This window comes from Opisthocomus hoazin, chromosome 7 (assembly GCF_030867145.1).
Source record: "Opisthocomus hoazin isolate bOpiHoa1 chromosome 7, bOpiHoa1.hap1, whole genome shotgun sequence".
NCBI classification, from domain to species: Eukaryota; Metazoa; Chordata; class Aves; order Opisthocomiformes; family Opisthocomidae; genus Opisthocomus; species Opisthocomus hoazin.
The window spans coordinates 54,530,354-54,547,000 of NC_134420.1; the positions used below are offsets into that span (position 1 = coordinate 54,530,354).

General features: G+C 41.5%; 1 protein-coding gene across 2 annotated transcripts in view; it reads right to left on the minus strand.

Annotated features, from left to right (window-relative positions):
• The window catches only part of PTPN21 (protein tyrosine phosphatase non-receptor type 21), a 58,448-nt gene that overhangs the window by 40,928 nt on the left and 873 nt on the right, over positions 1-16,647 (minus strand). Inside the window, exons 2-4 of one of the 2 annotated variants that reach the window (XM_075426026.1) lie at positions 15,757-16,265; positions 13,258-13,512; positions 8,373-8,747 (exon numbers count right to left, since the gene is read on the minus strand). In XM_075426026.1, coding sequence (XP_075282141.1) covers positions 8,373-8,552 — 180 coding nt within the window. In that variant the 5' untranslated portion in view covers positions 8,553-8,747; positions 13,258-13,512; positions 15,757-16,265. Of the gene's footprint in view, positions 1-8,372; positions 8,748-13,257; positions 13,824-15,756; positions 16,266-16,647 lie in introns of those variants that run through there. The other variant, XR_012764513.1, reaches the window with a different exon arrangement.

Here is a 16,647-nt window from a genome sequence, read left to right on the forward strand (position 1 = left end):
TAATGTATATATAATGAAAGACAGTAAGAAAACTAAAGGACCAAAAAAATAAAAGTAGCAGTTAAAACTGAACTATATACCATGAGCTACTTGATCTCACTTTCTAGGAAGCACTCAAGAAAGAAAGCCTACTGTACTAGCTCAGCCCACCTACCCAACAGGTCAACTGCACCAGCCTCGGACTGGGTGTGATGTGAAACGTCGGACCACAACCTTCTCGGTGAGAGCCGAGGCCAAGGCAGAGACTGAAACATTAAGGGTAACCGCTACAGACCCACACCAACAAAGCTGAAAGATTTCTGTAGAAGATACCACACAAACACTTTTGGAAACCAACTAAAACTCTATGCAAAAAAATTCTAAGCAACTGTTTGAATAACTTTCACCTGCAGCCTTGGTGAATTTAAGCCTCAAGGAAGCACAGATGTGCAACAAAAGCTAAGGAGCCAATGAGCTCAAACTTCTGCTAACACCACCATATTTCAATCTCTGTGATGTAAGGCACTCCTGGATCTACACCCTGAAGTCTAAACTGAATGTATAGCCTGTTCTTAACACACGATGACAACTTGCACTGCTCTGTTTCTTTAAAACACTGACCACTTTTTCTTGCCTACGCATAGAACCAAGTAGTTACTGGCACAACAGACTAAAAAATGCTTCTGCATTTTAAAATATTCTTTGGAATCCAGCGTATCTTGAAACAAGATTTTTCTGCCATGATATTTCCCTTACAAACTCCTCCAATTTGGACTATCAAAAATAAAATCAAAGCCAAGCAAAACACACTATGGACCAAAGCCTGTTTTCTGACTTGTACGCAAACCTTTCACTTCACTTCAAGGGCAGAATTTGATCTTGTGAGTTTTCAGAGAATCTTATGCACCCTGGAATAGTCACATTGATTAAAACAGAATCAATTTTTATTCATTGCTAAAACATTTTATTATTAGCAGCTCAGGACAACACCCAATTCTAAAAAGAATGTCATGACATAGTTCTTAAAATATATTAAGCTATTAACATTATTTTGAGGTTCATTTATTTTAGTGACTTATTCATGACCCAACCCTTTTGAAGAAAATCAAATAGAAGTAAAACGAACATATAATTTCTGCACAGTTACTTTCTACCTAGCTGCTTTCTGTCACTATGGACAGGAATAGTATGCATTCTTGGATAAAAGTTCAAGAGTTACCAAGAACGCAAAAGTATCAAAAGCCCAACACAGCATTACAGCTCATAAGTTGGTGGGAGTGGAGTGACTTCATCTGTCAAGCCAACCAGACTTCCTAAGCTAAGCAGAGATGCTTCGTCAGGTAAGAGTGCCACAAAGCTACATTACTGTAGGTGACTATATTATATCTTTGGCATGATGTATGATGGTAGTCAGAGAAATGGGGCTGATCAGTCTTAAAAAAAGACTAAAGTAAAATCTTACTGTGGACTTTAATTTCCTAAGAGCAGGGTACAGAGAAGACAGAGACAGACTCTTCTTGGAAGTGCTCACTGCAAGCAGGAGAGCAGTGGGCACAAGCTGCAACGAGGGAAATTCCAGTTAGATCAGGAAAAAAATTTCATTAGACTAGCCAAACACTGGAACAGTTAGCCCCAAAATGGCATCAAATCTCCATCCTTGGAGGCACTCAAACTCACTCAGGCAATCCCTGAGCCATCTGATTGAAGCTGGCCTTCCTGACAGAGGGTGGGATCATGCAACCCTCAGAGGTCCCTTCCAAATCAAACTATTATGTGACTATGTTGCTACAGAATTAGTGCTAACAAAGAGAAACAGCTTACTGAGAAATTCATGGATGTAAATTAAACAACACCTTTTTTTTTTGTAAAAAAAAAAAGTGTTATCTTTTACAAACCCGTTAAAAACTGAGCTTTAAATCTTAAAATTCCCATCACTTTCCACATTTATTGAGCTTACTTTGCTGTTCCTCATCTGTCTTGTGACTTGAACTGGAATCAGTGAAATAGTTGTAGCGAACTAGTATCAGGCAGTTGGTACAGGGAAGAAGAACTAATTGCTGCATTTCATTTTATTTTCCTTATTATGGATCAGCCTCATCCCTAATATAATTCCACTTTGGCCCTAATCTAAACATCACCTATCAGTTACTCTGATTAGCAGTATAAAACCCCCACATTTTAATATAGAATCTCAGTGTCTATTTTGGTCACAGTTTACACTATCTAGAAAAGAAATACAAATGACAAATGTATATGCCAGATATTGAATGTGTGTAATTGTCTGACTTCAGCTTAACAGCACCTATTATGATCTCCATAATCAACTGTGCCTTACATTTTCTGGCAATATAACATAAAGAAAAAGTTATCTTCCCAGGGCTTTGAGACAACACTATTATTGTCATTTTTAAGTGAAAAAAAAAAAAGAAAAAGAAGAAAAAAAATTATTCTCTATAAACCCTCAGAATACAGGAAAAAAAAACCCAACCACTTTCTTTGGATGGAAGCAGGGAGGAGGACAAAGACACTTCACCACACATTCCCTTGAGGCACAGCAGTGTTCAAAGTCTACTTTGAATCTGTGTATTTAATTATATATCATAGAATCACAGAATGGTAGGGGTTGGAAGGGACCTCTGGGGATCATCTAGTCCAACCGCCCTGCCAAAGCAGGGTCACCTACAGCAGGCTGCACAGGACCTTGTCCAGGCGGGTCTTGAATATCTCCAGAGAAGGAGACTCCACAACCTCCCTGGGTAGCCTGTTCCAGTGCTCCGTCACCCTCAGAGGGAAGACTTTCTTCCTCATGTTCAGATGGAACTTCCTCTTCTTCAGTTTGTGCCTGTTGCCCCTTGTCCTGTCACTGGGCACCACTGAAAATAGTTTGGCCCCATCCTCTTGACACCCACCCTCAAGATATTTGTAGGCATTTATAAGGTCCCCTCTCGGCCTTCTCTTCTTCAGGCTAATCTTCCTAGCTAATTTCCATACCCTGTATCATAAATCTTACAGAATATCTCACAGGTTACAAACAGACTGGAAAAAAGAATTGTTTTCTAACTGTTAATACAGTGCCTTCTAATTAATACAATCTGCTACCTGCCTCAAGGGTACAGTGACCTAAGGAATCACCATCCTAAGATATGAGGCAAGAAATTATAAAAAAGAAAATAACACAGTTTACAGAAGAATGCAATCAAAATACATTTTCAGGCTTTTCCTCTTTTACACTGGTTCACACAAATAAAACAAGCCATAGGACTTTCCTGGACAGAGTGCTGAAAACACCTCCCCATTATTGCAGGATAAGCACACAGTTAGCCCAAGGGCTCCACTGCGTCTAGCTTTATTATACTTTTGGATACAAAACAGCTCCTGCTATCAGGATGTAACAGTTTATTTAAACTGCAGGCAAGCGAACCGGGTCAATAATCTTGTACGAGGCATGACTGCCAGATACCAAGTGAAAGCTTTACCCTACGTCCAGCATTAAGAACTACGGAAGGAGACAAGAGGCCCTGAAAATTCTCCAGCAACTCCACTCTTATCACAGCAGACAACCTCCTCCACAAATCTTCCCAATCTCTGAGGATGAAAGGATCTGGAGCAGCCTGGACTGGCCAGTGTACAAGACCCAAGACTTCTGGCAGCAGTGAAGAAAGCACTGCCTGCGAGTCATGCCACATACCAGCCCTGAGTGCAAAGCTGCACCCTCTACACACTGCCACGACTAAGGTAAACTGGCTAATTTACAAACTAAAGAGCAATACCTTTACAGTGCATAGAAGACATTATATCCCATCAAGACATATTTTAACCTCTTGCAGAAACAGGTCAGTTACCAATCAACATGACCAAGAAATGTAGAAACGTACTTATTCTTTTTAAATTGTGTTACTTTTCCCCACCCCTGTCCAAGGCTCCAAGAAGGATGGACTCATCTGCTTTTGACTCACAACTTACACAGCACTGACAGTAAAAGATGTACCACGTTCCCATTCATCAGAGGCTTAAAGTCTAATTGCTTTACAATGGGGAAAAGCAAAATTTCAAAGTAGTCTAAACATACTAAACAATAAACTAATGCCTTTGCCTCAGAAGTAAAGAAAACTTCTGTCAAAATTAGTCTAAAATTATACAGCAATTCACAGACATTGAGACCGTGAAATAACACAATTAAATGGCATATTCCAATTCCGACTTGCCTTTACAAAAAAGCTAAAGAAATTGGGGGCAAGGCTGCCTAATTGCCACTACTACTTTCATGGAAAAAGCTTAATTTCGTGCTCCTCCATGTAAAGAGACTGAGTGCAAATCCTATACCTGAATGCATAGCTTTTTTTCTTTCAGAAAAAGGAAGAACTGCAATAATTGCACTGAGACAATTATTGGCTGAGTGGTCTGTCCTTCATTTATCTTGGCTCCTAAATCACAACTACAGCACACATAATTTATACACGTTTTAGCTGCAATCAACTTTGTTTTTCAACAAAGAAGCATCTTTTAAATTAATTAAATTACACACTGAAAGTCTGCATTTTTATATACTTTCCTCCATGACAATTTCTCCTTTCCCAATTTTAAGGAAAATTTGGCTCAGAGAGGCAACCGTAGCAGTTCAAGTATGAGCACTGCTCCTCTTATTTCTCCAAGCATTAGCTAAAAATTGGTCAGACTTTGATACAAGGCATAAACATGATTACGTTAGTGATTCCTCTGTCGTGACTTGGCCCAACTTCTATTTGCCAGTTAATTTGTTTACTGATACATATATATGTATGCTTAGGGCTGCACTGGGTCTTATTTTAAAAACACTCCTTATGTACGCAAAACACTTCTTTAAGAAACCGCCACAGTGAATTAAAGGTATCTTTATGTGTTTTCTCCAAACAAGAGCTGACACTTTGGAATTCAGAGCAAAGTTTTACAGCACAGTTCAGGCATTTCTGAAGCACTGTTTCAGTACTTCAAAGTTATTCAGGATCTGGATAACCTTGATTCCTTCTTTCCTATTCATGTCCTGAACAAACACAGGAACTTGTGTACGCACAACACAGTCTCCACATAAGTTCCCTACCATTAGCTCTTGTACTTGGGCCCAAACCTCTACCACATACCTGCAGTTAAGTTGGACTCTGCTTGCACACAGTAGCAGAATTTGACCCTTCTTTCTGGTTTAGAAGCGTTATTATAAAACAGAAATTAAAGAAGATCCAGCAAGAGAGGTAAATCAGTCATTACATCTCCTGCTAAACACCCTATAGATAGCTAGCTGTATTAACATTTAAAAAAAAACCCATTTCTTCATTTTCAAGTATTTAATTTGTATACTCATGCTAGCTGTAAAACGAGCAGTGTTGCAGATCGTTAACTACCTTAAAAACTATCAGAGCTCTCCACAGTTCTTCAAAACTTGTAATTCCAGACCGGTTTTCCGCAACAAATACAGGTTTTTGCATAAATCAAGTTTGGTTATAGCTCTCTCACAGGATAAAAGACATGCTGAGCTACAAAGGGTAAGTAACTTACATTCCCTGTTCCCTTTGGCTTCCTTCCCCAGTCCCTCAGTTTAAGAGAGCTGGATTACATACCCGTTTGCTGATGAGTCACATTCTGGGAATACCAGAAGATATTTTTCTTAGTTTAAAGCCTTCATTTCACTTTTTTGTAAAGTCTACCATCCAGTAAAAAACCCAAAATTGTCAACATACTTAAGACTTCCTAAACCCTAACTATGTGTCCATGCTAGTATACAACTTGGAAATTGAGGAGTACTAATTGGAAAACCAAAAGAAAACCATTGTTTAGCCACACAAAGCATAATTTGAAGACACTCATGTACATAAAGATCTATTAAAACTAATATCTTAAAAGATGGCACAGCACTAAAAATAAGCTGTTCAATTCACTGCCCAAATTCACTAAGCGCAGATTATACCACAGAGAAAGAGACATTTAGAAATTTTACAATTCAATGTGTAAAATGTAGAGATTCCTTTCATAAATCCTGCAATAAACTGTTTTGAAGGCGCATGGGAACCGCGTGTCATAACCGTGTAGCCTGTATACGGTAAGCCGAAACTGATGCCTCAGTTTTAAAACTGCATTAGGTCTCCATACTCAAATAAACAGTCATACTTCCCTGTTTAACGCTTTGAGTTCACACTCTTGCTTCAAGGGTGCTTAGTGCATTGACAATATGCGACATCCTATAGCAAGTACTTAGTATTTTACAGTATCAAGGACTAACGTTGTTTTTTCAGATTTAAACAAAGTGCTGAGCAAATTTTTCTTTCTGAAAACTTTCTACCAAGTAAGCAGTCAGGAATGATCCAGTATCTGCCTGGCAAATCTGACTATTTAAAGGCATAACAACATTTTTTGAATGCAAGCTCTGGAAAGTAATTTATATCCCTACTTTCCATTCCCTTTTACTGCAACACATTTTCCTGCCAAAATAATCCATGCAAGAATGCATGACTGAAGGAATCTTCTCAGAGTTCAATAGCATACTGTCAACTCCCTTAGTCTGATATATGACTCTTAATTGAGGGAATTGCCATCTTTCTCTTCTCTTTTTTTAAAAAACCTGATTTTTAGGAGTAGCTCCAAAGAAAGATAATGAAGAATAGCTGAAAAAAAGTGCATATCCAATGCTCTGTGACTAGTTCAATATAAGCTGGCAGTCATCATTCAGGAAGCCAGCCTTTGAGTTTTGCCAACCAAATACAGTTAAAATTCTTTACTTTCTGTTGATCTAGCAGTGACATCTGAAAGTGGATAGATAAAACTGACTAACTCCATTCACACAACAATAACTGAATTCTAAATATATTATGCCTGATGTGTTCTAAGTAAACACGAAGGCTATGAGTGTAGCTGGATTCATACGAGTGAGATAAAAAAGAGAAGTCATACTGTTGCACAGAATTGCATTTTTCCAAAATAACTGGATGCTAAAAAAAAAAATTGGGAAAATCTACACTAATGTATACTGAGATTGAAATGAACAAACGCTTAGAGATTAATGGATTCAAACCTATTTCATTTATTTATCATTCTCCAAACGGAAAAAAAAAAATCTGAAAACAATGGACTGTATATAGCATTTCCTGCTGAGAAATCCTACAGTAATGCATGCAGTGTATAGTAATAAATGTTGGCAGGACTGAGTCCTAAATTTACTTGCTCAGTATTTGAGCAAAGCTATAAGCAGTTGCCGTTGCTTGACAACAAAAATACAAGGTTTCAAAAAATCATAGTTATTAGACAAAAGTTATTTTCACAATTACTCTTATTTTGGTTACCTAAGTCTAGGCTTTTCATCCCGTATTTGAATCCCATATTTAAAATACCACTACATGGCAGACCACATAACTGCAAAAGCATCTTTTTCAGAACAGTGTTAAAACACTAAGTATCTATCACAAGTTTACTCTCTCCTGCCGTCCAAAAGCGCACATGCTGTCAAGTTTAATGACTACAAAATGAACTAAATCTTTTGAGACTCTAGTGGGAAATGCCACTTCACACAGGACTGACAGCATTCAACTGCTACAATCAAATCCACCTGTGTTCAACAAAACCATAAAGCAATGACATTCCTTCATATGTTAGTAACCTATCTAGATTTCCATAAATGTTTCACAACTCACCATTTCAGAAGTCAGTCACTCAGTACAGGAGATTTATGAATAATCACTGAATTTGTAGGAGAAGAGCAAATTTCAGTTGCAAAAGGATCCTTCGATATATCAAGTTAGGAATTTTTAAGCACAAAGACAGGTTACACATATATACACAGATTCAACTACTGCAGACCACGCTTCCTCACGAGGCCACCACTTGATCTAAATGACTATATGCATGCTCCAAGACAGTGTCTGCAAACATGCTTGTGGTATTTGAACAAGCAACACAAACAGTTGGTCACTGGTACACTTCTCACATTTTGTGCTTTAGGTTCTTTTCACAGCACTAATCCATCAGAGAAAAATACACATACACAAACAACATCCTCTTTCATACCTTAAGCTAAAAGCTGTCTCAAATCTCCCAGTAATTCTTCACCATATTGCTTAGGCAGAAAATTTTTTTGTTGTTTTGTTTTCTTTTAAACAGCATTTTCAGCATTGTCAGGTTTACAAACAGAAGTTCTAAGCTTCTATTCACTGCCACTGCTCACATGTCCTCCCCCTTGGGCATTCCCTAGCTCTGCAACATAAGTCTAGCAACTGTTTTGGACCAGTTTGATTCCCCATCAAGACCCGAACATGAAGCAACAAGGGGAAGGCCAGACAGCTGCGCCAGTAAATAAACTGACTGCCCCAAATGGTAAGTATTCACCCACATAGGTCACCAGAAACCACACCTTCACTCGACAGTTCGCTTACCTCCCGCAATTCCAGCCTCTGAGCCACTGCTTCCAGACTTTCCTGGCCCGTGCTTTCCACCGACAGCGTGAACTCCACAAATTCATTGTTGAGCAGCTGGATACGAGCCACCAAGCAACTCTTGCTGGATACTGTATAACGCCGAGTTCGTTTCAATTTTAACCCAAAAGGTAGAGGCATCTTCTTTTTCCCGCAGAGATGGTTACTAATAAAAAGCTACTACCACCGGGGCCTTGAGAGGGGACAAGTAGTTATCTCCTCTCAAAAAGGTAAGGAGCTGTAAAGTCTCCAGAGATCAACCAGCAGCAGCAGTATCCATCAAAGACAAGCAAGTTTTCCACCAAAAGACAGGTAGAAGGGGCACCCACTGGAATCCTAGCAAGGAGCGAAAGAGAATAAATGCAACAATCAGAAACACTTTGACTGAAAGGTGAATGGTAACATGGGAAAAATAACATGTATATAGATTTAGAAAAAATATAATCAAGTCTACTTTTCCAAAACACAGAGCTGTTATGCATTCAAATAATAAAATAAGCACCAGAGTTTCTGGTTTTTCCACAGACACCAGTTTTGGCAAGTTGGTCTGTTTTTTTTTTAAACTTGCAAGCAAATAATGATTCTTAATCAAATGCGGCTGCAACTTCTTAAAATAAGTATTTCTAAACTGAATCATTATTTAAACTAAATACCTCCAGGCAGTCTGAGCTGCCCAAAGCATTTCTAACACCTAACAAAGCCATTTTTTTTAAGAGCCAGCCCAGCAACCTGGCGTGTTTTCCAGAGCGGCATGCAGTTGCAGCTGCGATCTGCTGAATTAAACACAAAACCAAGCCCCATAAATGATAAAGGGAAGAAAAAAAAAATAAAAGCAGGAAGAGAAATATTAACGCTCACACCTTAGCCATTTCCTACCAGACAATTAAAATCCAATTCGTCTCATTTTCCCTGAACTGCGGCCAGCCATACCATTATTTTTTACTCTGAAGTGCTGGGTGGTGTTTCAGGTTACGCTCTGCCTGGCCAAGAGAGCATGAAAATTCCGAGAACCACTTATTTTCCAATTTTTCCTTGAAAAACATTCCCAGCCTGGAAGCGGCCACCCACTTCCCCACCTTCTGCAAACACCCTCACGCCCCCCCCTCCTGTCCGCAGCGCGCCCGCTTCGCCCTTCTCCTCTTCCAGGTGCTTTCCGACATGGCCCCCCGCCTGAGAAACGCGTCCCTCGCAGCGATGCCGCTCTCGGCGGGACGTGCGAAATAAAAACGTTCTCCAAATTCGGGGCGGGGGGTGTGTCTGTGGAAGTCCGCATACCGAGGGCACTCGCTGCAGGCACCGGGGCTACGGCTGGAGCGAAAGCGCTTCCCACGCTCGGGACGAAGCCACCGTGGGCTGTGGGGCGGCTGCGCCGTCTCCCTCAGGGCGGTGAGGGCCCCGCTGCCACCCCCGGAAAGGGGCCCGCCCGCGCCCAGCGCTGCCACCGCGGGGATGGGCCGGGACGGGCTGGGGTGGGCGAAGCAGCGGCCCCGGCGCCCGCCGGCCAGAGCGAGCGCCCAGCGCGCGGCGGCCGTTGACCTTCCCGCGCGGCGCCGAGGCGGCAGCCGCAGGCCGGGCCGAGCCGGGCCTGAGGGCCGCGCCGCCCCGCGCAGAGCCGCGCGGCTTCCTCTCACCGCTCGCTGGCGTGGGCAGCGCTGCCGGGGGCCTCTAGTGGCAGCGCGGCGCCGCCTGAGGGGGAAAGGGAAGCAACCACCTGCGTCGCTTTCGGACTGGCAGGTACGAGTAGCACATTTCAAAAGGCATAATTTGATTTCTGAAGGCTCTCAGAATTATCTGGCAGGAACAACACGAAGACGTCCATGTATTTGGAGTGGGGGAAGCGGAAGCAGCAGTCTTCCCAGCGCACCTGCTTGTAAACTCGGAAGTGTAGCTGTGAACGAATAGGCAGCCACGTACTGCTTGTGCATTTATAGACATAACTAGAAATGTAATGTTACTCAATACAACCACAAACTCTTTGGGCTGAAGCCCTCATGTCGGACTCCCGACTCCCGTGTAAGCAGCACGGCAAAGAAGAAAGGGAGGCAGCCAGACGCTGAAGGCCGAGAACAGGGAGAAAGAGGGGGCAGCGCAGCATTTTTCCTCAATGACATCTTTGCAACCCTACTCCAAAGAATGACCGTAAGAACATTTCATGACCATGTTTCTAATAATCTTGAAGCAGTTCTTCCATCCTACCCCATCCCCACCCTCAACAGAACCACCTAAAATCTTAATTAAATAAAAAAATCTCTGACCCAATAACCAACTAATTTATTTTTGGGTGCAGCTGCAGAATAAATAACAACTGATAGCAACTAGTTTCCCTGAAAAATGTAGAGATACACGGGGACTCCTCACTCCCCCTCCCCGGAGCAGCATGCAGTGAATGCTCTGCAGACAGAAGCTCTTCGTTTCCTGCCCACTTCCAGCAGAATCTTGCACTGGGTTTATTCCTGGCAGAGAAACTTTTGGCTGACTGACCTCAGCTCACGTCCCTAGGGCCTGTTTTCCAACACATTCTTTGCACAGTTACGCACTTTCTTCGGTGCTACTACGAGAGAAAACAACTCACTCATCTTTTTGAAAGCTGCAGTCAGAAGAGCAGTGCTGTTTTATTCTCAGTTTTTATGTAGTCCCACTGAATATAAAAAGACTTCCAAACTTTATGCCCCCATCAGTCCCTTAGAATAAGGGCATGGGAAAAAAAGATCAATTCACTAACCACAGGCTGACCTGACAGGTGAAATTTCCAAACCATTTACTGATGACATTAGGCAATCTCAGACTTTCGGTTACTTCGCAATGCAGACAGGTAGCAACGCAAGCATAGGAAGGAAGAAGTTCAGAGCAGAATTTTCAGAATGTGCCAGGAGCGCTCTTCAGGTTGTGATCTGTTGTTTGCATTTATTTATTTAGAATGTACCCTCAGCAAGTTTGCTGACGACACCAAACTGGGAGGTGTGGTAGATACACCAGAAGGCTGTGCTGCCATTCAGCGTGACCTGGATAGGCTGGAAAGCTGGGCAGAGAGGAACCTGATGAGGTTCAACAAGGGCAAGTGCAGGGTCCTGCACCTGGAGAAGAACCACCTCATGCACCAGTACAGGCTTGGGGTGGACCTGCTGGAGAGCAGCTCTGCGGAGAGGGACCTGGGCGTCCTGGTGGACGACAGGTTAACCATGAGCCAGCAGTGTGCCCTGGCTGCCAAGAAAGCCAGTGGGATCCTGGGGTGCATCAAGAAGAGTGTGGCCAGCAGGACGAGGGAGGTTCTCCTTCCCCTCTACACTGCCCTGGTGAGGCCTCATCTGGAGTACTGTATCCAGTTCTGGGCTCCCCAGTTCAAGAAAGATGAAGAGCTACTGGAGAGAGTCCAGCGGAGGGCTACAAAGATGGTGAGGGGACTGGAGCATCTCCCCTACGAGGAGAGGTTGAGGGAACTGGGCTTGTTCAGCCTGAAGAAGAGAAGGCTGCGAGGGGACCTTATAAATGCCTACAAATATCTGAAGGGTGGGTGTCAGGAGGATGGGGCCAAGCTCTTTTCAGTGGTGCCCAGTGACAGGACAAGGGGCAATGGGCACAAACTGAGGCACAGGAAGTTCCGTCTGAACATGAGGAAGAACTTCTTCCCTCTGAGGGTGACGGAGCACTGGAACAGGCTGCCCAGGGAGGTTGTGGAGTCTCCTTCTCTGGAGATATTCAAGACCCGCCTGGACAAGGTCCTGTGCAGCCTGCTGTAGGTGACCCTGCTTCGGCAGCAGGGTTGGACTAGATGACCCACAGAGGTCCCTTCCAACCCCTACTATTCTGTGATATTCTGTGATATTCTGTGATTGCTCTACTGAACAATTACCCTAAACGATTTCATTTTAACTCAGTACTTGTCTGACATAATCTTCATTATTTCTGAAACACACTTATAACAAGGAAAACTTATGCAACTAACTTCCAATCTATGTCACAAAAGACCAACTTATAAAAAAAAATTCCTGACATGATAAATATTGTAGAATAAAGGCAAGTGTGATGAATAACACTGAGTGGTTATTATTCAGTAACTTCTACCGCTAGCCATGTGCACTTCTTGCAAACACAGCTGTGCCTTTTCTATTCAGCAGCTGTGCATTCTGCAATGCTAGGTGCTCTCATATTTGCCTTCTGCATTACTTTAAATTCAGACACATCTGCATTGTTGTCAAGCTACTTTAGCAAAAAGGCGCTCCATATTGCCAGGAGCTACAAAACCAACTGACAACCTTTACAACAATAAGCCTTTATTTAGGAAGCCTGGAGTTTTCACGCAACAGCTAAAAATGTCTTTAGTGGCCAAACTTTGTACATTTCTATTTCAGCACAAACATGTAGTTTCAAAAATATTAGGATTTCAGCAACATGGCTGTGACTGATGCACGATTACCGAGCACTGTGGTATCTTTCCTCTTAAACCTCCCACTCCCCCTCAATAATTAGCATTTTACTTTAGAAAAAATTTTTAAACTGCCTGCATGAATGACAGCATGCGAAACAAAACTGCAATATATGATGGCAAAAAAAGGTTCCTATTATTTCTAATGCTTAAAATACATAATATTTATTTCAGAAATATTTGGGAGCCAAAAAAATCAGAATACTCCACCCCCCCCCTTGTTTTACCAGTTAATCTTTGACATGACTCTTGGACTGAAAGAGCACCAATAAGTACACTTCTCAAACCTCCCCTACCTCCAGAAGCACAGTTTTACAGCCTTTACTTTTCAAAAAGCAAATGCTTGAAACTCCTCAGACTTACAGTACACAGCAGAGAAGATCATCCACTATTTTTTTACTGTGCCTGCTGTTTTCCCCTTACCTCGTGCAGCGATCCAAAGACACCGAGTCTCCTTTCACACACGTGTAGCCGAAAAAAACCCACAGCGCTCCACGACTTTTTCTCCTGAAGCCATCTCATCTGTATTTCTCGGGAACGGATTTACTGTGTTCCTCTTGTCCGAAACAGCTGCTATCTCGGCTAACGCACCTTCTTCTCAGATCACTCATAGTGAAAACATTCCTCACTTCCTGTCTCAAAAAACTTGCTCTGGATATCATTCCACTGGGTAAAGAGCTGGGGGTGGAAGAAAATATTACAACAAAATAAACCTGTACCAGCCAGCTCTTCAGGCAAGCTCTTTCATGTGACGCTGCGCTGCATGAGCACAAATCGTGTTCTCGGGAATATTTCAGATCGCCTGTCTCTGTGTGCCTCTGTGTGTGTGCATTTAATTTCTTTTCCTGGAGGCGTTCCCCTCGCTCTATCCATGCGGAAGGATACGCCGAAAGAATTAAAGCGAAGGCCCGTATGCTTGTAGCCCATTACCTCAGAGAGTTGGAATGCCTGGCAGAGAGAATGTCAGCAATGAACAGCTGCTGCTCTGGCTACAGGGGCGTTACAGAAATAGGGGTTACAACAAATAGTAGGCAATCCTTTCTTTTTTTAATCATATGATCATTTATTTTAAGTCTTTCCAATTAAGGCCAATCTCTTCTGAAAAATTCTGTTGGTCTTATTTTCACACAGCTTGGAAATATTGTTAAGGTTTAATCCGTATGTGTCATACCAAATGATCTATGCATATACATTTATGTCTGCAGCTAAAAACAAAAGTCCTTGCAAAGTTTCAGCTCTTGCTAATATACACAGCAATAAAATGCAAACTAAAGACTGATCGTTCAGCCCCTGCCTGGACTCAAAACTCCCAAAGGTGTCAGTAGAAATTATGCCCTTAAAAACAGCTGTATTAGCAAGCATTAAATGCATATCAATTAAGTAATATTTATCATGCTTATCTGATGCAAACATCACACAAGGGGCTGCACTCTAGTCCCACAAATACATGGAGACCTCTGTGCGTGTGTGCTTGCACGTGTGTGAAATCAGCAGTTTTATGCAATTTGGAATTTTATGGCTCTCTCCATTGTGTGAACCAGGCAAAAGTATATACAAACTTGAAACGGGTCAGCAATGAGGAAAAAGGTAAAGTGAGTATGTGAACGCTGAGTCATAACTGTAAAACTTAGAAAGTGTTTTGGTAGTGTAAAGCTCACAAACATGCTACTGTCTGAGCAGGTCTAACCTGCAGATCTGCTATGCAAATAGCACGTTACTCAGGAGGACACAGATGTCACTTAATATGTGTAGGTAATTCTGTACTGTGATGAATTCTTTTATTTCTCTTAGACACAATGGTCGTTCCTTAGACCAGGGGAATACCTCTTTTTTTTTTTTAAATTTCTTTTTTACATCAGCCATTCCAATTCAGGGGAATTTTATATTGAGTAAAATAAACTAACTTTGAACTAACCTAAATGGATACCCTTTTCTAATGGTATCTGCTACAGTCCAGAACTACAGTTACTTGCTGGAGAAAACTGACTGATCCATGACAAATCCAAGCCACAAAAAAATCAGGGTAACAGTAGCAACCCCTCCTATTTCTAGACAATGCATACTGGAAACAAGGTCTCAATTCTCTTATGTGTAACATTTCCTATTCTAAATCTTGATCACACCCATTTCCTGCCTGATTCCCTGTCTACAAGTTGCATTTATTAGAGTTTTCTTACTTTCCATAGCTAGTCCTTGCTGCATTTTCTTTCTTTGCGTTTACATTAAAGACAATACCTCCACTTAAAAAAGACAGCTAGGACATTGTCATTATGCACCTCTGCAGCCTACATTTTCTCCTTTTGAAGCTCATAAAACTTTAATTTCTGAATGAAGTTTTTTTTTTCTGCTTCCTATAACTCCAGTTTGTACCTAACTTTGTGGTTTTCCACACTTTCTCCATTTTGCTGTATTTCTTTTTTTGCCTCATCAGCTCTCCCTTACCTGCTTTGCTCCAACTATTAGCTTTAATAAAAAGGGCAAAGAGACAAAGGTGTCCATGAACATGTTATGAACTCTGGTAAAGACACATCAATAAGACATAGAGTGATTGCCTCAGGGCACTGTGTGGTGCTTCTGCTTCGCCCCTCTAACCCCTGGGCAACACTCATGACATGCATGGGTAGAAACACCCTCATCTTTTGCTGTACTCTTTACTCTCTTATTGTAGATTATGGGAGGAAAACCCTAATATCCCACAACTGAATGTTGCAGCCCTTGTTCTAGAAGTACAAAGAAAAGTTTCTTCCCATTGGATAGGGTTGAATACTGCCTGCCCATAGTGGAGCAAGGATAAACCTATTTTCTTCTTAGTGACATCTTTCTTTCTGGGAGAGTTTTGATTTGTTTTTCCACCCTGGTGCAAATACGTGATTGCAGTTGAGTATATCAGCCAACAGGGTGAAGGCTGACACAAGTATTTACCTCGTTCCGATTCTAGGAACTCTGTCTAGCATCAGCTCTTTGCAATGACTGATGGTAAGACAACGAGTTGGAAGTGAACCAAGCAGGAAGCAGAATCAGTCACCCTCCAGGCAGAAAACTGGAACGAATGAATGTACGCCTCAGCCTGGTGGGGAGTTCATGATAAAAACACAGGCAGGATAATCCAGAAACTGCTCGTTAAAGGGGCATTCCCAGGATGCTGAAACAATGAAGAAGTCATGTGGAAAAATATCTTGATTTACACACTAGCCGTGCAAAACAGTGACTTCATGAAACGAAAAGTCAGAATTCCTCTGATTCCACTTGTGATTCTTAAAGCTGCTCTCTAAACAAATTCACTTTATTCATCACTTTTATGTTTTGGCTCTGTGTTTGATGACTCCCTGTTTTTTCATCATTCCATTTCTTATTTGTGAAAAAGCAAGAGATAGCTGGGTATTTATGCATCATCACACATTTCTTCATGGTCGTGGGGAGAATTGAAGGTGCTGGAAAAATGAGCATGAAATACATCTATTACATCCTTGAAGCCTGAAATTTCATGTTTGCAAGATTCATTTTTACTTATAAGGCACTGTAAAATGTTGAACCATGTTCTGCTAAATAACTTAAGGTTATAAAATTTTCCTGTTAGAAGAAAACAGGTAGTTTTCCTACACATAATGCAGTGCTGAACTTGAAGCAACGAGGTCCTTTTGTTTTTCACAAAGGATACATTATTTTAAACACAATATTCCTTTCTAAAGTAAATCCATTAGTTAAGTATGAAATAAACCCAAGTCCTATTTCTGTCCTTCAGTAATTATTTTTCTTGTTCCAGTAATAAATACAACTTATTTGAAATCTGAAGAGAGCAAAATGTGTCTCTTG